At 45.1% G+C, this 22,848-nt stretch overlaps 1 protein-coding gene across 1 annotated transcript in view; it reads right to left on the minus strand.

Annotated features, from left to right (window-relative positions):
- Nucleotides 1-3,369: 3,369 nt before the first annotated feature.
- ATXN1 (ataxin 1) overlaps nt 3,370-22,848 on the minus strand; it is a 29,578-nt gene continuing 10,099 nt past the window's right edge. The window contains exon 2 of the mRNA XM_032140472.2: nt 3,370-11,134. Within this exon, the coding sequence (XP_031996363.1) occupies nt 10,604-11,134 (531 nt within the window). The 3' untranslated portion in view covers nt 3,370-10,603. The remainder of the gene's footprint in view (nt 11,135-22,848) is intronic.

The raw sequence follows: 22,848 nt of genomic DNA on the forward strand, positions 1-22,848 counted from the left end.
GGAGACCGGAGCTGTTCCTATTCGGCCATCTTGGCTCCACCCCCCAGAGTTGGGTTTTCTTTGTTTTTGAGGCAGAGTTTTGCTCTGTCGCCCAGGCTGGAGTGCAGCGGTATGATTATGGCTCACTGCAGCCTCGACCTCCTGGCTGAAAGAGTGACGCTCAGACTTAAGACCATGGCACACCGGCTCGGCCAAGAGATCTTTATTGGAGACAGCAGGCTGGGCTGGGCAGGAGGCAGAGAGAGAGCGGTGGGGGGTTTGCTTCTTTTATGCCCAGGAGGGCTGCGTGGATGTTTGTGATTGATTGGGGTGGGGCTTAGAGCAAGGCGGGAAAAACACCTCTCTCTGATTGGTTTTTCCTTTGGCGGGTTTGCATTGAGGAAGAAGAACCTGGAACCAGCGCCATTAGGGTGCTCTAGTTACCTAACATTCCTCCCTTTTTTGTTTTTTAAGAAGTGGGGAGGTGGGTGTCGCTGTTCGTCTGGCTACTTCCTGCTGAACGGGGGGCGTCGTGGGAAGGGATATTGGAGGACTGTAGCGGCAGGGCAATAGCAGGAGGCCAAGGAAGACATCGCTGAAGGTGAACACTTCCCGGGGTGTGAAGTCTAAAGATGTCCCTTGTAAGTAGCGGTCATCTATGGACGCGAGCCATCCGTATGGCAGGGAAGGATCTGCTATGAGCCACGTGTCTTCTTGGAGGGCCTGGAGGAAATCTAAGAAATTACAGGTCCTGGAGGTGGAGGCCATGGGTAGGTGAGTCCTGGTCGTCTTCTTCAGTTGCTAGGAGTTGGTAGTGCCTGATGAGACGCGCAAGAGGCACCCTGGGCTCCTGCGTGGTGATGGTGTGTGTCGGGAAGAGGTCCTAGGGCCCCGTCAGTCGTAGGCTGCCAACTTAACGAGATCAGCTTTAGGACGGGGTCTGGCCCATCTCCCCCGAGGGAGCTGGGGCAGTCGGTCGCCCAGTGGCCAGATTGTTGGCACTTGGGGCACGGTCTTTTGGGTGGCCTGGGATTAGGACACTCACGAGCCCAACGACCTTTGTTCCCACACTTAAAGCAGGGTCCAGGGGGTTGGCGGTGAGTGGACATAGAGGCAGGGCGTCTGACAGGGTGGGTTGGGGCCTTGAAGGCCTGAGCCAACATTTGGCACTTTTGCCTCCTTGCCTGCTTGTCACGGTTGTGGTAGACCTTGAACGCGGTAGCGAGGATCTCGGTCTGCGGGGTAAAGGGACCTCTGTCTAGCCTTTTTAGTTTGGCCCGAATGTCTGGGAAGCTTTGTGCGAAGAAATGGAACATGAGAAGTTGTCTGCTATCGGGGGCTTTAGGGTCCATGTTGGTGTATTGTTGGAGTGCCTGTGTAAGGCGGGCGAGGAAGGCGGACGGGTTTTCATGTTTTTCTTGGATGATTTTGTGGAGTTTATCAAAATTGACTGCCTTTTGAGCTGCCTTCCGGAGACCTGTTATTAAACAGGTGGCAAAGTGGTCTCAGGCTGTGACACCGTCTTGGGAGTTATAATTGCAGCCAGGATTGTGGTCGGGGACTGCCTGCGCTCCGATGGGTAGGGCTGGGGTTGTTGGCGGCGGCGCGGTGGCGGAGGGGCAAGGTTGGGGATGGTGATATGGCGGCGGTTCGTCAGCAGGGTTAAAATCGGAAGTAGGAAGGGGAGAGGGTTGGGAAAGGCTTTTGGAGTGGAGGCCAGCCATGACACTTGTTGTGGTTAGGGTTAACAGGGACAGAAAGAGGTGAGGCTTATCGTCTAATAGGAGAAGTTAGGAACATGGGGGATCTCTGCCCAATCTCCCGTGCGCACAGTCATTGTAAGGGCCCTGGGGAATTTCAGGGTCTAGGGTCCCATAAGGGGCCATTCATTTTGGTTGTCTAAGGGGTAGGTCGGAAGCGTTTAGGTTTGAGGTCGGCGGCAAGGCCTAGGGTAGCCAGATTGTCTAGAAGACATTTTAGGGGGGAGTCGGCCGGCAGGGATGTGGAGCCTCCCATGGACGGAGAGGCAGTGAGGGCTAAGAGGGCGTCCCCTAGTTAGCCGAACACTGTAATCAGGTTCAGGGCCTTCGGTTGGTCGTCACCAAGGCGAAGGGACTGAAGGGCCAACAGCATGGCCGAGGGACTGTGAGCCACTTAGTACCAAGATTTTTGTATGTAGCCAACAGTATGGCGTGGGGCGGAGGCTCGGGGTGGAGGCTCAGGCTGGAGGGGCAAGGAGGAGAGGGAGAAAACTCCATTCCCTGCGGGTCGAGGAGGGGAAGCAGGAGTCTGTCGCCACAGTATAGGACTAGGCGGCAGACTACGGAAGGGGACTTACCAAACAGGAGCCGGTGGTGGATGCACTGTTCGGCGGACGGGAAATTGGGCGAAGGCCGGCCGGGGCCTGGTCTGAGTCTGAGGGGGACTGGGGTCCCGCCGGAGGCGGAGAGTCCCAATCCGAGTCACGGCACCAATGAAAGAGTGACGCTCAGACTTAAGACCACGGCACACTGGCTCGGCCAAGAGATCTTTATTGGAGGCAGCAGGCTGGGCTGGGCAGGAGGCAGAGAGAGAGAGAGCGGTGGGGGATTTGCTTCTTTTATGCCCAGGAGGGCTGCGTGGATGTTTGTGATTGGTTGGGGTGGGGCTTAGAGCGAGGCGGGAAAAACACCTCTCTCTGGTTTTTCCTTTGGCGGGTTTGCATTGAGGAAGAAGAACCCGGAACCAGCGCCATTAGGGTGCTCTAGTTACCTAACACTGGCCCCACGCGATCCTCCCACCTCAGTCTCCCAAGTATCTGGGACCACAGGCATGTGCCACCACACCCAGCTAATTTCATTTTTTGTAGAGATGAGGTCTTACTATGTTGCCCAGGCTGGTCTCGAACTCCTGGGCTCAAGCAGGCCTCCTGCCTCAGCCTCCCCAACTGTTGGGATTACAGGTGTGAGCCACTGTGCCCAGCCTGCTCCCTGAATTTCTAAAGAGCTTGAATTACAGGAAATAAAAATAAATTTTCCACTTTCAGACCACTAATCAGTTGAGAGCAAATCTGTAAAGAGTGTATAGATTATGCCACAGGAGCCCACAAAGCTACCACGTTTAAAGACAAATATACCTCTTGTGAATAGCAGCGTTCAGCTAGGAGGCATAAACGTGAACTGAAGAAACCAAGACATCAGGTGTGGCTGTGTGCCTTTTATTAGAACCTCATCTCACATATACTCTTCCCCCCCAAACACTAGCAGTGAAGGCAATGCCTCATGTCACACCTCCCCACCTCTGACCTACCCAGGGAGAACTCGTGAGCGGGGGTCACTAAGGAGGAGGAATTAGCACTCTTTTCCTAGCCTCTTCTTTGAGGACCCAACAGAAGGCAAAGACACACATCTGCAATTGGCACTGTTATTTTATTAGTACGAGTATACTGAAACAATAAACTTGTACTGGTATACAGACAATTTATTTAAAACAATTTTGTTCAAATTTTGAATCAAACATTGTTTTATTATAATAATGAAATAATTTCTACCTAGAAAACCTGCAAGCACCATCAAAGAAAGGGACCATAAAATTCAATAAACAGACTCGAGTGTATCCTACAAATAGACACACCACGATTAGAAAATAGAATATGAATTCTTCCATTTTTTAATATTTGTTTTAAAAAAGCTAGTGCAAGTACAATATTTTACACTGGAATTACAGAGAGTATGCACGCATATGGAAAAAAGTTCTCCTGTCACAATAAAAGCTCTTAACTATTATGTATGCACTTAAAATTTTCTTTTCAATAAGGTGCAAAACATCATTCCTTCCCTAGTTCTCCTCTGTACTGGCCATGTCAGTCTGGTAGTGCCCTCAATCCAAGTTCTGGTGTCTGTTCTCCCTTGGCCTGTGGGAGGCATACGATTGGAAGTTTGGTGGGTAATGATCTGATATTAAAACATCCAGTGGTACGAGTCTCAGAGATGGCTCTGGAGCCAGGACTCCACTGGCTGGAAATGAAGACTGTCTAATCTGAAGGTCACCACAAATACTGACAGGACTATCTTGAAACCTCCTTTCGGCTGACACTAATTTGGGTTTAGAGTTGAGCAGTTCAGGCTGGGGAGATGAAGAAACCCCGCCAAAAAGGGCAGTATTCACAGAACTGAATGCACAGGTATCAAGTTCAAATGCACTAACTAAAGGATTTACCCCACTCCTGGACCAGAAAACTGAAAGAGTAGGTGGTTCCTGTAAGAGCCAGAGAAAACCTGTGCACCGAGCTTCTTGGTAACTGCTCTGAAGACAACAGCTTGAGCTAGTGTCACCTAATACTTGGTATTCTGGAGGACAGTATGTTATCTTGGTAAGGATTACTGTAAACAACACTTCCAACGAAGGCCTTCAGATTGGCCACAGAAAAGGAGACAGGCTCATTGGCCATCCAGACAGCAAACAAACTAAAGGGAAAGAAAACGTGGGTGAAGCCTCCAATGTATCTGCAGTGGAAGACTTGAGTCCTTTCAGATAAGAAAAGTTATGGAAATTCTTAGAGATTGTTATTGTATAGATACTACCTATTGGCCAAATGCACTTAATTTTAATACAGTTGAACCATTTGTATGCAAGTCATGGGGACATGAAAAACTGAAGCCGGTGTTCCCTCCCGCCATTACACAGGAGAAAGTTAGCTACCAGAACAATTGCCTTCAACGAGAAGGGAGGGGACGAGATTCTGAATTTAAGAATTGTAAGTGGGGGTGCTTAATATCCCCACAGCTGTCCAGTTTCCACTGTCCGGCTTGATTTTTGGACAGGAATACTATTCTGAGAAGTTGCTCCGCATTTATTTTGGCCTCTTTATATTAAATAAAAATGAAAATAAAACTAAAGTAAAATGAGGCATTTACATTGAAATCATGTTTTCACCCCCCCCTATTTAAATGAGGTGTGGGGGGAAAGAAGGTGAAATAATTTTTTTTTTTTGTCCCCATAGTGAGTCCTGTTTGATTGGTAGCCTGGATCCCTTGTTACAAACACTTCGTGTTCAAGATTATATTCTTTGGGTTTATAGGAACAGGAAGTGCTGAAAATGTCAAACATCATCTCTGAAGAAAAAGAAGTTGCAATGGCTTAAGAGTTTAGACTAAGAAGGGAGCTCAGAGAAGTACTTTCAGCATAGGAATGAACAGTATTCTCAAATCGCAGAATACCGAGTTCCCCTCCCTCAGACGAGGGCTATGTGTAACAAAAAGAACAATAAGCATAGGTATAGTTTAAGAGCCTTTTACGTAGTAATTCTTCCAGGCCATAACCATACAAATCTGATCATTTAGACATGACAAATTTCTATATACAAAAAAACATGTAACTTTCAACCCTTCTCTGCTTTATTATTTTTTTTTTTTACAAACAAAGTATGAAACTCGTTGTTTCAACAGATCCATATCTTTCAAACACTGAATGAATCATTTCGACATTCATTTTTCTTTTGTGCAATTTTTTAAAACATTACCTGTACTCCTCAAAGTGAGTGCTTCAAAATTTTGTTTTCTTCAGCTTCTCAAATTAGGTGTACATTAAAAAAAAAAAGTTCCCACAAGGTATAGTGCTACAAGAAAAGATCCTATCAGTAAGGTAACATATTTGAAGCGAGGTCATCTATGTAAAAGAAATCTCAGCTCCGGAGTAGAGGTGTGCAAGTTGTTTGGAGTTTCCCTATGCCAGAAACACAACACTGTCCGTGGAAAAGAGAGGAAACCAACCCAACACAATAGCAGATGCATGTGCTTTATAAAAAAGTATATTCTCTGTATATTTATTACTTGATGTGTTCTTAAATTCTCTATTTCAGAAATTCTGGGTTAAAAACAAATGTGGAAGCAAAGGCCTCCACGCCACTTTAAAAAAAAAAAAAAAAAGTGTAATTCTCTTTCCTTTCATATCACCACCGAAGAAACCGAATTGGGCCACGGAGTCTGCCGGCCCTGTTTTCACCTGGTGCAAATTGAAGTGCAAAGGGTTTCAGAAGGCAACAGACCAGTCTGTTGAGCAGCTTGTGGTTCATGAAACAGTAGCCATGACAACCAACACAGCTCAAGAAGCCTGGCCTTCGGTCCCGAGAGCTCTGCTTCCTCACCCATATCTGAAATAGCATGGCATTAGTGTCTTCAAAAGCATTGGAGATTTTTCTCTCTATGAAAGAAATAGGTTTCCTTAGTAGTCACAGATGTTAAAGGGTATTGTCAATCGTTTCCTTAAAAAAACAAAACAAAACAAAATCCAGAGCTACAACAACAAAAATAAATTTTGGCAACATATTTCAGTAAAGATCAAACTATGTGCAAAGAGTGGATTTTATGATTACTAGGAGCTACTGTTCATCTTGAACATGCAGCATTATATTGCAATCTATGCGGTATCTAAGGAGTAATCCACAAGATGCAGGAAATCCAAACATTCCTTGAAATTGTACAACCCTACTCCAGAGCAGTCAAAGTGCTGCTTCTGGACACATCAGTGTACCACACACACACCAGCCCCGTCCCTGAGAAAGAGGTGTGAAAGGTTCCGCAGAGTCCCTTTAGGGGAGAAGGAGGGATGCTGCCACTTCCTGGTGGGGGGAAAAAACCCAACACACTCACCTAACAGAAAACATAGAGGCTCACAATTCCGAGTTAGAAATGGGATCAACAACAACAGAAATCAAATCATCTCAAACTAAACTGGGTGAGTTAGGGAAAATGAAAAATTGACCGACATAGAAAATTATCCTGAAAGTCCAAATGAAAATGCAATTTGGATTTCCACTTTAAAAGATCTGAGGTAAGTGGCATCCATCTCTGTATCCCTCCCTCCCCCCTCTGCCCCAGTGTGGCCTAGGCAAACCGAAATAATTCTTAAGTTAAACATTCTAAGGAACAGTCATTTTATATATTTAGAAATCCCTAGAGAGGTTCTTGTTTGTTGGTTTCTTATTCATATTATATTTTTTTCTTTTCGCCCTGACTAATTTCTTGGTGATTGTGTTCCATTGTAAACGCAAAAGGCCTGCTGTTGTTAGTTTAAAAATGGAAAACAGGAAAGAAAGAACAAAAGACGGCTGTCGGTAAATATTGCAAAGTGGACATGGTACAGAGGCACATGGCTGATCCTTGTAAGCTGAACGGCACCGAAGAATTTCTACCCCTGTCATCGTTAATGTTTGCTACACAGAAACGGTGACAGAGGCTGCTCTGGGAACCTCGGGGCCCGCCAACGTCTGCAAACAGGAGGCTCCTGCCCTCTGTGCGTTCTTCCTATTTGAAGAGAAAGCTGCCACAAGGAAGTGGTGACCGTGGGTGGCAGGTGGTCCCCTCCACAGCCACTGGCCAGCACGCTCAGAACGCACACACACAACAGGCCGCACTTCCCGTCCAGGCTCAGAGGCAGGGCTCCAAGTCTCAAGGACACAGACCCCGAGGAGGGGCCTGCCCACTTGCAGAAAAGACCGTGGAAAATGGGTTGACTCCAGGCTACATGGCTCCAGAGTGTGTCTTAGAAATGAATCTGCCTCCTTCCTCTCCACACTCCACATTCACTATTCCGTGTGGTGACAGGGAACACTGCGGCTCCTCCCCCAGGTCTCCTTGGCTGGCTCTTTCTGCAACGTGGCGGCAGACGCACGGGGCTCCTGAAGGCTCCCCGCCCCAGCACTCAGCATCCGCAGCAGGGGAAAGGTGGGAGGCTCTCTCCCTCCTGGCTCCTTCCCTCCAGCCCTGCTCTGGCCAGAATGGGGAAAATCAACCAAACAAGGAAAAAGCCAAAAGGGAATGAGCTTTAACTATATAGCACACTGGTCAGACTCTATTGGCACAGAAAGTATTGCACATGCTAAAAAAGCAAGAGAATGAAATGGGACAAGTGTTTAGAAAGAACCAATTATTTTATAATTCCTATACCTGAAATAGAACCACAAAAATGATGATGATGTTCCTATTGCTCCAAACCACGTGTGTTTTCCCATCTTAGTGTTGGTTTAGTGGATCCAGTCAGTTCAATACTCGAAGTAAGCCAAAAGGTGGTGTGTATTTTTCTGAGTCCACATGAGTTGTAAATAGTGATACTAATGAGAACAAAGTCTGTGTGGCAGCCCGTATTCCTCTTACCATCAAAGGTTAAAAAACAAAAAGAAAAACAAAACCTAATAATTGCAAGTGCCCTGAGCAGAATATATGGAAGATTAAGCAAGTTCTCTGAACAGAAACATTTAAAAAATACAGCACTAAATAAGCAGTATGACTGCAAGAATGAGCCCACCCAGCTCTCTGCAAGCATGCTGAGTGGGTAATGAAATTCGAGGAAAGTCAAGGAACTATTCTAGCTATTCTAAACCTATTCAAATGTTTTTGGTACACCCCAGAAAACGGTTTATAAAAATCATTAGTCCTGGTAAGCCCTAAATGTAAATGAATACTAGACAGCCAAAATGTGGGTTGATATCAGATTTTTTTTTTTTTTAATTTGTGAAATGAAGGAAGTACTATTTTCATATGGGTAAAAGAAAAATCAGGTATTTGTTCCGGTTAGTTGCAGCCATCCAAGTAAGAATATTTAAAAATTTCTCCCTACTTATAAAACTTTTTTTTAAAGCACTGTAAAGATGCATTCAAAACCCACAAATGATATTTCAGATCTCTGGGAATGAAAGGTTTAAAAACTATGAAATACCCTTTCTGGGTTTGTACCAAACATTAAATCTCGATTTGATTTTGAATAGAAAAAAAAAGCCATTCTGAAAATAACATTAATAACAACAATAATAAAGTAATTGTTTAAAAAAAATCTTGCTCACATATATAAATGTCTTTATGGAAAACTCTCTCAATGAATCTGAAGAAAATTCTCAGAGTTTCTAAGAGCCCGCTAAGAACTGGCTTTTTGTGACAGATGTGGTAAAAAGACCAAAATGAATTTTCAAAGGAACATAACCTTATAAAATGGCCTAGAGTTTAGGCAGGTTAGAAAGAAATTTTGCTACATTTATTTATGCTCGTTCAGTCCCCCAAACCTTTCCCACAATGTTATTGGATAAAAACTGCAGGAATATCACACAAATTATAAACTCAATATGTGCAAATCGCAAGGTTCTTTAAAAGTTCATCTTAAAAAGAAAAACACTGGACAAAAATGAGTATTCTCTTCTCCATCCCTTTTCTCTCAGTTTCTCTGCCAACTCTGCATATGCCTTGAACTGATTCTCAGACATCAAAGTGAAAAGTGCCTCCCGTCAGGTAGTACTTGGTGGTCATTTATTGTCACATACTAGTTCATAATTCACATTCATCCCTTTAAACCACATTGAAACTTTCAATATCTTGCTCTTCAGCAATTCTGCAGAGCTGAAATGTAGTTACAGTGTTGAAAAAAAGAAAGCAACTTACTTTTGTTTTTTGTTTTTTCCCAAAGAGTTTAAAGTGAGATACAGTACTTGTTGAATGAGAGACCAAGATGCTTGGTAATAAAGTGTGAACAGTATTTTTAAATGCTTAAAGATAGTAATATATGCTCATCTTCAAAATCTAATTCCTCATGTCACACTGGAAACTGAAAAAAAAAAGTGGCACCCGAGTTGTCCATAGTCATGAACTATAAACAGTACTAGAGTTCAAAGACAAAAAGATTTTGCAAACTCAACGTGAAGAGCTTCTGTTGCTCTCACTGAAGGGCAGTTTGCATCTACCTCTTGGGAGTGAAGTCAATGCAATAACCTGATTGGTTTTCCTAACACTGCACAGAAACCAGCGTGGGTGTTCGCTCTCTCCCTCGCCCTTACCCCCAACCCCCCTTACCCCATGTGGGGCCATGACAGCAGGGGCTTCCCTGTCCACCACAACACCCTGGTGACATCGCTGCACTAGTAAAAAGCAGAAATGAAATCCCGCATGTGGCAGTTGCTCTTTAAAAAAAAAATATATCAGTGCAGTCAGGCCCCATAGGGGGAAATATATATCTATACGATTAAAAGTTGCTTTTATTGTAAAATATGTTGGAGAGAAAAATGTTCTCTTAAATGGTTAACTTTCCAAATCTGCCATCTGACGCGTCTCCGCGATGCCCTGAAGCTGGGTTCCTGATGTTGATTTTGCACGTGGGAACCCCAGGAGGACACTGCTCTGAATCCCCCCGGCCCATGCCGATAGCAAGAGAGTGAGGCAGAGGGAGGCAGAGAAAAAGAGACCCTCACTCGCCGCCACAGCGCCTGTGCACCCGCACATGCGTGCACCCCTGCACCCCTGCAGGACCCTTCCCACGGGACTTTTCTCCTGACACTAGCGGGAGTCAGCGCCCTTGGCTGCTTCTGTGCCGCTAGAGAAGGCAGGCGCTGTGAAGCCCCGTTCCTTTCTTCCCCGGGGATGCCTGGAGCCCTGACCGCTCCTGCTGTGCCCTTCCTCCCGCCCGCTCACTGACAGACACTCGTGGAAAAAGCATATGCACCAGTCTCCTGTGACACACCTGCTGTAACTCTAATGACAAGGTTAGAACAGAAACCTAAAATTAAGAGGATAACATGTAAATACTGTGTTATTTTAGCCTACAGTACAGTAATCTGGATACAAATGATAAGGGAGAGCCACGTTTCCTTTCCCCCACGCTGCCTCTACTTGCCTACATTAGACCGGCCTTCAATGCAAATCTTAACCTCCTGAGGAATTAGAGAAGGCTTAGGAAGAGTCAAAGGTGGTTCGTCTTCTGACTTCTCCAGTTTGCGGCTCTCCGGCGCCGACCACCTCCTCTTCCTCGTTGCCGCAGGCTTGCTGGGTTCTATTTTGGTGAGGAAGGGCGCTGCAGGCAATCCCATTTTCTCTGGAAACTTCAGTTCGCCATTCTCAGAGAGCATCTGGGCACTCCCCTGGTTGATTCCGTTTTCCTGCTCGGCATACCTGTGTCTGCTGCCCGCCAGGCCGTCGGCCTTTGAGTGCTTCAGCAGGACGCTGGCGGGATCCACCGGCTGGCCCTTTTTAACAGAGCCATTCTTCAGGTTTTTGAGGGTAAGCGAGATGCAGACATCCCCAACTGAGAGTTTGGAACACGGCAAATCAAAGAGCTGGCTGGTTCTCTCCGGACAGCAGGATGACCAGCCCTGTCCAAACACAAAAAAAGGATACTCTACCAAAACTTCAACGCTGACCTGTGGAAACAGGGAGAGACAGAGAGAGGAAGAAGGAAGGGAACAAAGGAAAACATTTTATTCTTGTTTGATTTTATGCACACATACAGGTATGAACTCACACATACACACACAGACACACACAGGCTGAATGGGGGAAAAATGACTCAGTTCGCAAACCTCCCTCTCCCCCAGCCACACACTATAAATGAGGCTCTTCGCTTTGGGTTGTACCTGTACTTACCATAGGCAGAAGCCAGTGAAAAGGCCATCAATATTCTAAATATTCCATCAAGTGTTAGCTCTATAGCTGGTCTCTGTTAGAACCGTCAATCTAACCCCAGCAATGACAGAGCACCCACTTAGCTTTCAGCGCCGAGCTAGGCTCTGCGGGTGGCTTAGAAGCCCAGTGCGGTCTTAGATTTTATGAGCTCAATGGACAACCGCTATTATCATACAGGACAGGACTAAACACGGATCAGAGTGAGACTGTGAGTGAGTTCCAAGAAGCAGGCACGGTGTGTTTATCACTGAGTCCCCAGCCCCTAAAAGGATGCTGGGTGGCTGGACACAGTGGCTCATGCCTGTAATCCCAGCACTTTGGGAGGCCAAGGTGGGTGGATCATTTGAGGTCAGGAGTTCAAGACCAGCCTGGCCAACATGGCGAAACCCCGTCTCCACTAAAAATAAAAACAAAATTAGCCATACGTGGTGGCGGGCACCTGTAATCCCAGCTACTTGGGAGGCTGAGACACGAGAATTGCTTGAACCCAGGAGGCAGATGTTGCAGTGAGCCGAGATCGTGACACCGGGTGATCCAGCCTGGGCCACAGAGTGAGACCCCGTCTCAAAAAAAAAAAAAAAAAAAAAAAAAGTCAATTTTCAATGTCCTTTCTAGATGTAGTAGACTAGGTAATTTGGACCAACCCTCCTTCTGAGGACAACTAAAAACGCTGAACAAAAATATAAGCAAACAAATAAATTTAAAAACTCTGGACAAAATGTTTAAATTTTTTTCTTATAGTACTGGACAGCAAATAAGATAGTTAAAAAGGCCAGGCGTGGTGGCTCATGCCTGTAATCCCAGCACTTTGGGAGGCCAAGGCGCGTGGATCACCTGAGGTCAGGAGTTTGAGACCAGCCTGGCTACCATGGCAAAACCCCATCTCTACTTAAAATACAAAACTTAGCCGGGTGTGGTGGTGGGCCCCTATAATCCCAGCTACTCAGGAGGCTGAGGCAGGGGAATCGCTCGAATCTGGGGACAGTGGTTGCAGTGAGCCAAGATTGTGCCACTTTACTCTGACACCAGCCTGGCCAGCATGGTGAAACTCCGTCTCTACTAAAAATACAAAAATTAGCTAGGTGTGGTGGCAGGCGCCTATAATCCCAGCTACTCAGGAGGCTGAGGCAGGAGAATCACTTGAACCCGGGAGGCGGAGGCTGCAGTGAGCCGAGATCATGCTACTTCGCTCCAGCCTGGGCGACAGAGTGAAACTCCGTCACACACACACACACACACAAAGTTCCTGGGTTGGATCAGGAAAAGATGATGGCCCAGAGAGGTGAAGCTGGTGTTGGGGGCCTGTTTTCTGCTGAAGACACTTGAACGTTCCAAAGTGGAACAGTTTGGAAACCAAGTGGGCTTTTGATAGTGTTAAGAGCATAGGGAACAGGTAATGGAGTTCGGGATACACCAAGGGAGAGTGCTCTCTGGTGAACCCCATTCTTTTGCGTTGTGATCCCAAAGCACTGTCCCTTAGAGGTGACGGTGAACCACAAGCCAACAGGCCTTTCAAGGTCTGAAGCTCAGATTTGACTCATCTGAGTTCCTAAAACTGGATTAAGGTTGTGAATTATTTTCACAATTTTGCAAATAAAAGCATTCAATTTAAAAAGGGGGGTGGTGGTCATGAGGAGACCAGATATCATGTATAAGCACTAGTAAAACATCAGATCTTAAAAACAGATGCACCAGGGCTTCTCATATAGAGTCATACATACAGACTTTACAATGACTATGATTACAATAATTAAGAAGATTAAAGACAGCTTGAGAATTTTGATAGGAAACTAGAATCTGTTTTTAAAAGATCCATGAAGCCAGGCATGGTGGCTTATGCCTGTAATCCCAACACTTTGGGAGGCTGAGACGGGGAAGATCACTTGAGGCCAGGAGTTTCAGACCAGTCCGGGCAACAAAGTGAGATCCTGTTTCTACAGAAATTTTTTTAAAAAATAGCCTAGTGTGGTGATGTGCGCCTGTAGTCCCAACTACTCAGGAGGCTGAGGCAGGAGGATCTTGACCCCAGGAGTTAGAGGCTGCAGTGAGCTATGATCACGAGACTGCACTGCAGCATGGGCAACAGAGTGAGACCCTGTCTCCAAAAAAAAAATAATTAATTAATTAAAAAAAGATCTATGAGAATTGTAGAATTAAAATATACGCCCATTGAAATCAAGAATGCAATGAGTTTTCCAGTTGAATAGACACGGATTAAGAAATAATTCAGGAGCCAGATTCTCTAATTAGAGCTTTAGAAGAGACTCCACAGAGTGAACATAGAGACAAAAAGATGGTTAATATGGAGGAGAGGGTAGCAGACAGATAGGATACGTTGAGAGGGGCTAACAGACACATAATATGAATCCTAGGAGGAGGAAGAGAGGGAGGTAATAGGGCAGAAGTTAATACTTGAGGAGGTAATGGTGAAGAATTTTCCCAAACTGAAGAAGGATAATAAGACAGTTTCAAGAAGGCCTAGCCCCAAACAGGAAAAATAAAAAGAAATCCTCACTGAGGCAGATGAGAATTAAACTGCTATAAATCAAAGACATCTTGTAAACTAAACAGGAAAAAACATCATTAAAAGCCTCTAGAACAGCTGGGCGTGGTGGCTCCTGCCTGTAATCCCAGCACTTTGGGAGGCTGAGGTGGGTGGATCACCTGAGGTCAGGAGTTTGAGACCAGCCTGGCCAACATGGTGAAACCCCGTCTCTACTAAAAATACAAAAATTAGCTGGGCATGGTGGCAGGAGCCTGTAATCCCAGCTACTCAGGGGGCTGAGGCAGGAGAATCACTTGAACCCGGGAGGCGGAGGTTGCAGTAAGCCAAGATCATTCCATCACACTCCAGCCTGGACAACAACAGAGAAACTCCATTAAAAAAAAAAAGCCTCTAGAACAAAATACATATTACCTCCAAATAAGCAACAATTGAACTCACAGTTTACATCTCAACAAAAATAATGGAAGCCAGCAGACAATGGAGACAATGGAATATCTTTACAGTGCTAAAGAAAAAGAATTGCCAATCGAGAATTCTATATGAGCAAAAAGATCGTTCCAGAATGAAGGCAAAATAGAGACATGTTCAGACAAACAGTAATTAAAAGAATCCACCACCAACAGATCTGCATTATAGAAAATACTAAAAGGTATTCTTTAGGTAGAGAAAAAACAAATCTAGATTAAAGTTTGTACAGGGAGGAATGAAGAGGAATGAAAATGGTTGGTATGTGGTGAATCTAAATGAATATTGGCTATATGTAACAATATTTAAAATATTCTGTTGGATTTTTTTTTTCTTTTTGTGAGAGGGAGTCTTGCTCTGTCGCCCAGGCTGGAGTGCAGTGGCACGATCTCAGCTCACTGCAATCTCCGCCTCCCGGGTTCAAGCGAGTCTCCTGCCTCAGACTCCCAAGTAGCTGGGACTACAGGCATGCACCACCACCACCACGCCCGGCTAATTTTTATATTTTTAGTGGAGACGGGGTTTCACCATGTTGGCCAGGATGGTCCCGATATCCTCACCTCATGATCCACCCGCCTCTGCCTCCCAAAGTGCTGGGATTACAGGCGTGAGCCACCGTGCCCGGCCTCCATTGGATTTTATACACATTCAGACACACAAAAATACACATGCATAATTGAAGTACCAAAAAAACTTTAAAAGTAGTAGATTTCCACAGATTGTGGCTTTTCTACTTCGTCTTCGTTTCCTTTGTTAACTCTGATTGATCTAGTTCTGACACATTTCTAGAATGACAGACTTTACTGGATCCATACAAGGCATATTTTTAGAAGAGACAACTTGAATACATTCATATGGCAGCCTGTAAGCATGAACCCATACACCTGTGTGTATTACTGGGAGGAAAGTTTCATTGTTCTGGGCTATTTTTATAATATGAAGCAAGCTAAAAGTTTTTGAGTGCCTACTCTCTGTCAAGCTCTCAGGTACAAACTTTACAAAAAGTATTTTGTTTAAAGTTCACAATAGTATTAGTATGGAATAGTATTGCTCTTCCAATTTTATAAATTTTACGAATAGTCACAGAGAGATTAAGTCACTTGCCTAATGTCATAGCTATTAGCTAATGGGTTTAGGATTTTATCCCAGTCATTGGCCCCCAAACCCATTTTCTTTTTTCTGTGACTCCTGACCTCTATCCTTGTGAGCAAAGACATTACAATGCCACCAAAAGAGATGAACTAAGCATTCCCGCTACCCCCCAACTGTAGTGAATGTTGACTAAGTAGGATCCAAAGGCATGAGCTCATGGGCTTGTTCCATGGTACAGATAATTGTGATGTAGTGTCTGCCTTATAGCCACTCCTACAATTCTAGTTACCCTGTACAAGTGTGTGACACTATTTGGTTTCAAAGCTACATTTACATCACACACACACAAACATATATGTGCATATATACATAGACAAATATACTTACAAGTGAGCATATCAGATGGGAATACCCACTGTATTCTAAGTAGGAGGACCAATCTGGAACTGGCTCCATAGATCCTCTTGCAAACCTCTTAGAGCCATTAACAACATAAACTGAACAGAAGGAAACCAATCCCACATCAAGTGGAGATTGTTTTGCTGCAAATCCAAGTCATAAAAATAAAACTCTCAGGTGTTAATATCTGTCTCGTAAGACTCTCTACCAGAGTTGCGGTTTGCTTATTCTTGCCCAACACCAGGCAGAGGTAATGTGACATTCAGAAGACCAGAAGCCTTATTTCCAAACATGTCAGCCTCTTTTCTGGTTCTGCGTGTTCCCGGATAATTCCCTGCCTCCTTGCTGGCAGATGGTCGGACATCTACCCATGGAGGGGCCCCTGGTGTGTGAGCCACATTATACACACTTCGCAGGGCAGGCAATATTTAATTTTCTGAAAATAACATCTACTGTGTGCTCACAGATAAACCTATCTGAGGATTTCCACATTACCAAGTATCTGTAGAATCATTAAGACATGTCTACAAGCTCTTTATAACAGGTACTATAATTGATTACTGCAAAAGCCAGGATACAGATACACGTGTTTCCCACTGAAGACTTCATAATGTTGCTGGACATTTTGAAAGCCTTTCATTATTTCCGCATCTCAAAACTCCAAAGACACCACTCTTGTAATCCCAGCACTTTGGGAGGCTGAGGTGTAACTGTGAAATAGCAAAAGAACGAACATAACTAACTCCATTTTTGTTAAAAGGGTTTTACCCTTTCCTGCATGTAGGCTAGGATAATTTTACAGCACTGAGATAATACACACAAACAATCATGTACTTTTAGAAACTAATTCTGGGATTAAAGGGGAAGTATACAAACAACTAACTATATATTGTTAAAGACTGATAGGAGTGGCTGGGCACGGTGGCTCACGCCTGTAATCTCGGCACTTTTTGGGAGGCTGAGGCGAAAGGATCACCTGAGGTCAGGAGTTAGAGACTAGTCTGGCCAACACGGTGAAACCCTCTACTAAAAATACAAAAGACTAAAGGAGCATTGTGACCTGACCAAGGACAAAGAAGTTCTCAATCTTCTCGAACCCTCACTGGTGCCCAAATGTCTGTGGTCCTCAGTCTCCTCGATACCAACCCCCTTGTCTCCCCCATACCCCCCTCCCATAAAAACCGTCCAACAAGCCTAAAAACTTGGAGATGGTACTTAATTTTTACGAAATTGTTATTATTATTTCTTGAGATGGATTCTCACTCTGCTGCCCAGGCTGGAGTGCAGTGGTACAGTCTCAGCTCACTGCAACCTCTGCCTCCTGGGTTCAAGCTATTTTCCTGCCCTGGCCTCCTGAGTAGCTGGGACTACAGGCATGTGCCACCACACCTGGCTAATTTTTGTATTTTTTAGTAGAGACAGTGTTTCACCATGTTGGTCAGGCTGGTCTTAAACTCCTGACCTTAGGTGATCCGCCTGCCTTGGCCTCCCAAAGTGCTGGGATTACAGGTGTGAGCTACTATGCCCGGCCTGGAGATGGTACTTTAGAAGGCTAGCTCATTATTTTCTCAATTTTGCTGCCTTTTCCAATAAACCTGCTTTTCCTCTCACCAACCTCATCTCTCGTGTTTGGCTTTTGAGTGGTGAGCAGCCAAACCTAAGTTCAGTTACAGAGGTAGGAGGGTCACTCGAGCTACTGCACCACTCCAGCCTGTGAGCCAGAGCAAGACTCTGTCTCTCAAAACCAAACCAAACCAAACTCCAAATCTCCAAAGACAGGCCTTAGAATTAAATGCTGTGGTGTGAACCATAGCTAGAATAGCCTGCCGAAAAACCTCATGAGAGAAAAGCGGTAGAGAGAGAGAATATTTGAGATGCGCACTAAAATAAGATGATGTTAATGGAATTTTTTTTTTTTCTTTTGAGACAGAGTCTTGCTCTGTCACCCAGGTTGGAGTGCAGTGGCACCATCTCAGCTCACTGCAATCTCTGCCTCCTGGATTCGAGCGATTCTCCTGCCTCAGCCTCCCGAGTAGCAGGGATTGCAGGCGCCCACCACCACCCCTGGCTAATTTTTTATATTTTTAGTAGACACGGGGTTTCATTCACCATGTTGGCCAGGCTGGTCTTGAACTCCTGACCTCAGGCAATCCGAGAGCCTCAGCCTCCCAAAATGCTAGGATTACAGACGTGAGCCACCACGCCCGCCTGGCCTGTTAATGGAATTTATGTTAACCTAGATAGGCTTGGGAGATTCTTCTTTAGTCACTTCAAAGGCTTCTCTTTGTTTCTTTTTGCCTAAATTCTGCCTTTACTTCCTACCAAAGGAGCTGTGTCACCCTGCGAAAAGATGTCACAACCAGGTATCAGCTGGGTCCATGAAAGCTGAGGCGGGAGTGGAAGATTATTCAGATAATCTGATCATTGTAGGCACAGATTGGATAGCCTGCCAGCCCAATGCTGGTTTTCTCCTCACTAATTAGTGTGAACTATCTAGATAATGCACTTTTCCCCCCTTGGGGTCTGAATGTATGTGAAGTAAAATAAGTTTTTTTTCCCTTTCTTTGGTGAAAGTTTAAATCTTGTTGCACACATCTCAAATATGAATACTCAAGTATTCATAGCAAATCTATTTTTATTTTATAATTAGGTTTGCCATAAGGATATAAACATTCTTAAAGGTTAACTGATCATTAACAGTTAATGAAGAAATCTCACTGAGGGGTTTTTCAGTGAGAATATATATAATCAATCAATCTGTTGCTTGAAATTCCCTTGGAGAGGAGCCTTCTCCATCTCAAAACATGCTGTCAATGCCAGCGGGGACTGGTTTGGATGTGAAACAGAGATGGTGTGATTTTGTAGGATGATGTCATCTTCAACTGGAACGAGTCTGTGAATTCCTTGAATTTAAGACCCATGTGGGTGTTCTCTATGATGCTGAGAGCTTCAAAATATTGTTATTATTATTATTATTATTATTATTTGAGATGGAGTCTTGCTCTGTTGCCCAGGCTGGAATGTAGTGGCACTATCTCGACTCACTGCAACCTCCACCTCCTGGGTTCAAGCAATTCTCCTGCCTCAGCCTCCCGAGTAGCTGGGAGGCATAAGCCACCACACCTGGCTAATTTTTGTATGTTTAGTAGAGACGGGGTTCTACCATGTTGGCCAGGCTAGTCTTGAACTCCTGACCTCAAGTGATCCGCCTGCCTTGGCCTCCTAAAGTGCTGGGATTATAGGCGTGAGCCACTGTGCCCGGCCTCAAAATATTATTGAGTGTTCCTAATGATACATTTCAGGCTTTGCAGTTTTAATAAAAGTTCAACAAATATACACCAAGCATCTGCTAAGTGTTAGGAACCTTAGAAGAGTACCTATTGGTTAAGACCTAATTTCTTGCCTCCCATGAGGAGAGAGAACATACATGCAAAACAAGAGTACATTTGGACACCAGTGACCACGCTATCCGATGATGTCCACTCAGATGTCGAATGGGCAACTCAAACTTAAAGTGACCTAAAACACACCAGACCTCCCGATGTGCCCCTGCCCGGTGGCCATTCCATGTTCTTCCTCATCTCCATAAATGGTATCCCATTCTTCCGGCTGTTCAATCAAGGACCTGGGAATCACACTTTCTTCTGCTCTTTCTCTTACCTCACATACATGCCAATTATAAGCAAACTGTATGGGTTCCTTTTCCAAATACACCTAGAATGAGACTATTTTTTACTACCTCCACCACCTTTGTCCTGGCCAAACTGCGTCTCACTCACTCAGTCACCACGTGCAAGCCTGATGTGGTCTGCATGTGCCCCTTACTCCCTACACTGTAGCAACAGTGGTCTCCTTGCTGGTCCTTTAACCCCTCTTGCGCCTTCTGTCTGGGCACCTGCTACTCTCTCCATTCATTTGGAATCTTTTTTGCCTCACGTACTGTTGCCACCCACTCTCCTTTTCAGAGAGAACTCTCCTGACAGCTCTATTTAAAATAACAACCCTCTAGTTTCCATAGCTTCTTTTTTTCTTTTCAGATAGGGTCTTGTTCTGTTGCCCAGGCTGGAGTGCAGTAGCATGATCATGGTTCACTGCAACCTTGACCTCCTGGGCTCAAGAGATCCTCCTGACTCAGCCGCCTGAGTAGTTGGGACCACATGCATGCACCACCATGTCCAGCTAATGTTTTGTTGATGATGATAATGATTATTATGTAGAGATGGAGCCTTGCTATGTTGGCCTGGCTGGTTTCAAAACTCCTGGCCTCAAGTGCCCTCTTGCCTCGGCCTCCCAAAGTGCTGAGATTACATGCATGAGCCACCTAGCCTGGCCCCTTCTCCTCTTTATGCCAGGGATCCCCAACCCCCAGGCAACAGACCGTTTAGAAAGCTAGCTCATCATCTTCTCAATTTCGCTGCCTTTCCCAATAAACCTGCTTTTCCTCTCACCAACCTCATCTCTCATATTTGGCTTTTGAGTAGTGAGCAGCCAAACCTAGGTTTGGTTACAGAGGTGGGAGGGTCACTCGAGCTACTGCACCACTCCAGCCTGTGTGCCAGAGCAAGACTGGCACACAGGCTTGGCCTGTTAGGTACTGGGCCGCACAGATGGAGGTGAGCGACCATTCCCAACTGAGCTCCGCCTCCTGTCAGATCAGTCACTAGCATTAGATTCTCATAGGAGCATGAACCCTATTGTAAACTGTGCATGCAAGAAATCCAGGTTGTGCGCTCCTTATGAAAATCTAACTAATGCCTGATGATCTGAGGTGGAATAGTTTCATCCCAAAACCATCCCCCTCCCTCTTCCCATCCTGCCAAAAAATCTTCTTCCGTGAAACCAGTCCCTGGTGCCAAAAGGGACTGGTTATCTTCTTATGCATTCTTTTTTATTTACTTGTATATTTGTCTGTTTTGCCTCTTTCCCCAAACTCAGTGTTCTATCTCCAGAGTCTAAAAGACTTCCTGGCAAGTACTAGGTGATCAGTTAAAATCTGAAAGAAGAGGCCGGGCACGGTGGCTGACGCCTGTAATCGCACCACTTTGGGAGGTGGAGGCGGGCTGATCATGAGGTCAGGAGTTCGAGACCAGCCTGGCCAACATGGTGAAACCCTGTTTCTACTAAAAATACAAAAAAATTAGCCAGGCATGGGAGCAGGCGCCTGTAATCTCAGCTACTCTGGAGGCTGAGGCAGGAGAATTGCTTGAACCTGGGAGGCAGAGGTTGCAGTGAGCTAAGATCACGCCATCGCACCCCAGCCCGGGCGACAGTGCAAGACTCCGTCTTAAAAAAAAAAAAAAAAAAATCTGAAAGAATAGTTCTGTTTGCCTTCTGTATGGAAAAACATTGCAATGGTACAACTGGACAACAGGGGGCAATAGAGAGACTGCCTATGTTTTGTTTTGTTTTTTTTTTTTACCAGCCAGAACTAAAGTGGGCTATGACCTTCCCCAGGCAGAGGAGCAGTGCTTTCTCCAGGGTGTGGCTTACCCCCTAACAGGCAGCTTTCTCAGAGGAGCCATAGCCACCTCACCTTGTCAGATGCTGAGGTCGTCATGATTTTATTGAATCATACTTCAGTTATTTTCTCTCCACTCTTGTTCCTGCAGCTGTGTTAGTAATCATTAAGTCATTTTATGATTTTGCTGGGGTTCCGCACATTTTCCAGAATGGTTTCTGATGAAATCCCAATGAAAATAAACTCATGGGAGCAGTACCACAGATAACCAAAGCACGTTACATAACGCCAGACAGCTCAGTGTAGCTCATTTTTTCATCCAGTAAATATATCCTGTTTCAAACATCCTAAGCAGTAAGTAGGATAGCCTTTATAACTTTTCTTTCTTTCTTTCTTTCTTTCTTTTTGAGACGGAGTCTCACTCTGTCACCAAGGCTAGAGTGCAGTGGTGCAATCTTGGCTCATGGCAACCTCTGCCTCCCAGGTTCCAGCAATTCTCCTGCCTCAGCCTCCCAAGGAGCTGGGATTATAGGCACCTGCCACCACACCAGGCTAATTTTTTGTATTTAGTAGAGACGGGTTTTCACCATGTTGGTCAGGCTGGTCTTGAACTCTTGACCTCAGATGATCCACTGGCCTCGGCCTCCCAAAGTGCTGGGATTACAGGTGTGAGCCACCACGCCCAGGGATGGCCTTTGTACTTTTGTCAGCTTGCGGGTCCTCTGTCTTTTATCTCTGGATGCCCTGTCGCCAGCACCTCTTGCTTTTGGGGGTGGACCGCCTCCCACCCTCCTCCACTCTTTTCCTCCCTCCTCCCACTGCTGCCAGCAAGCCCGTTTGCTCATCAGTGTGGTTATAAGGGGTCTGCCTACCCCTTCCTCCGTCCAACCCCCTAAACCGACTCCTCTAAAACCGTCACCTCCAACTCCCATTTTGGATGGAGGAACCAAGACAGGGAGACAACACAGACTCACTTCTGGGCTCATAATGATTTTTTCAATGTCACCTTCCTAATCTGACTAATGACTGGCTTTTAAGAAAAATTTTAGCTCCTCTATATGAAAATTCCATAAAATTCCTTTCACCACTTAGTCAATAACTACTGTATCTAAACACTATGCACATACACGCATATTTAAGCTGTTTGATTGTATATTTCAATCTTAGATTGGTGCTATGTCTATATACACACATATGTACATATCACCAAAAACAAGATAGAAAGAAAACAAAACGTCTGTTGTTTAAATATGTCTCCCTTTTCCTTCACAAGAGTCCCTGTTTTCACAAATTGCGAAGGGCATCTGTTTTACGAAACATTTTTTTCGTGACACTATCCCAGACACACAAATTTCGCCTGTTGCTGGGAGCAATGAAATCTCTCATAAGCTAGGTTTCAGTAAGTATGTCTTGTTTTTTGGTGAAATTATTAAATTGGGCATTCTTAACTTTGCCTGCAAGTGAAATTCTCGGTCTTGTTTTTACCTGTAGAGAAAGACCGGTCTGCTTTCCTGGAAGGCTAATCTGCATGG

Source organism: Hylobates moloch, unplaced genomic scaffold, assembly GCF_009828535.3.
Source record: "Hylobates moloch isolate HMO894 unplaced genomic scaffold, HMol_V3 SCAFFOLD_20, whole genome shotgun sequence".
NCBI lineage: Eukaryota > Metazoa > Chordata > Mammalia > Primates > Hylobatidae > Hylobates > Hylobates moloch.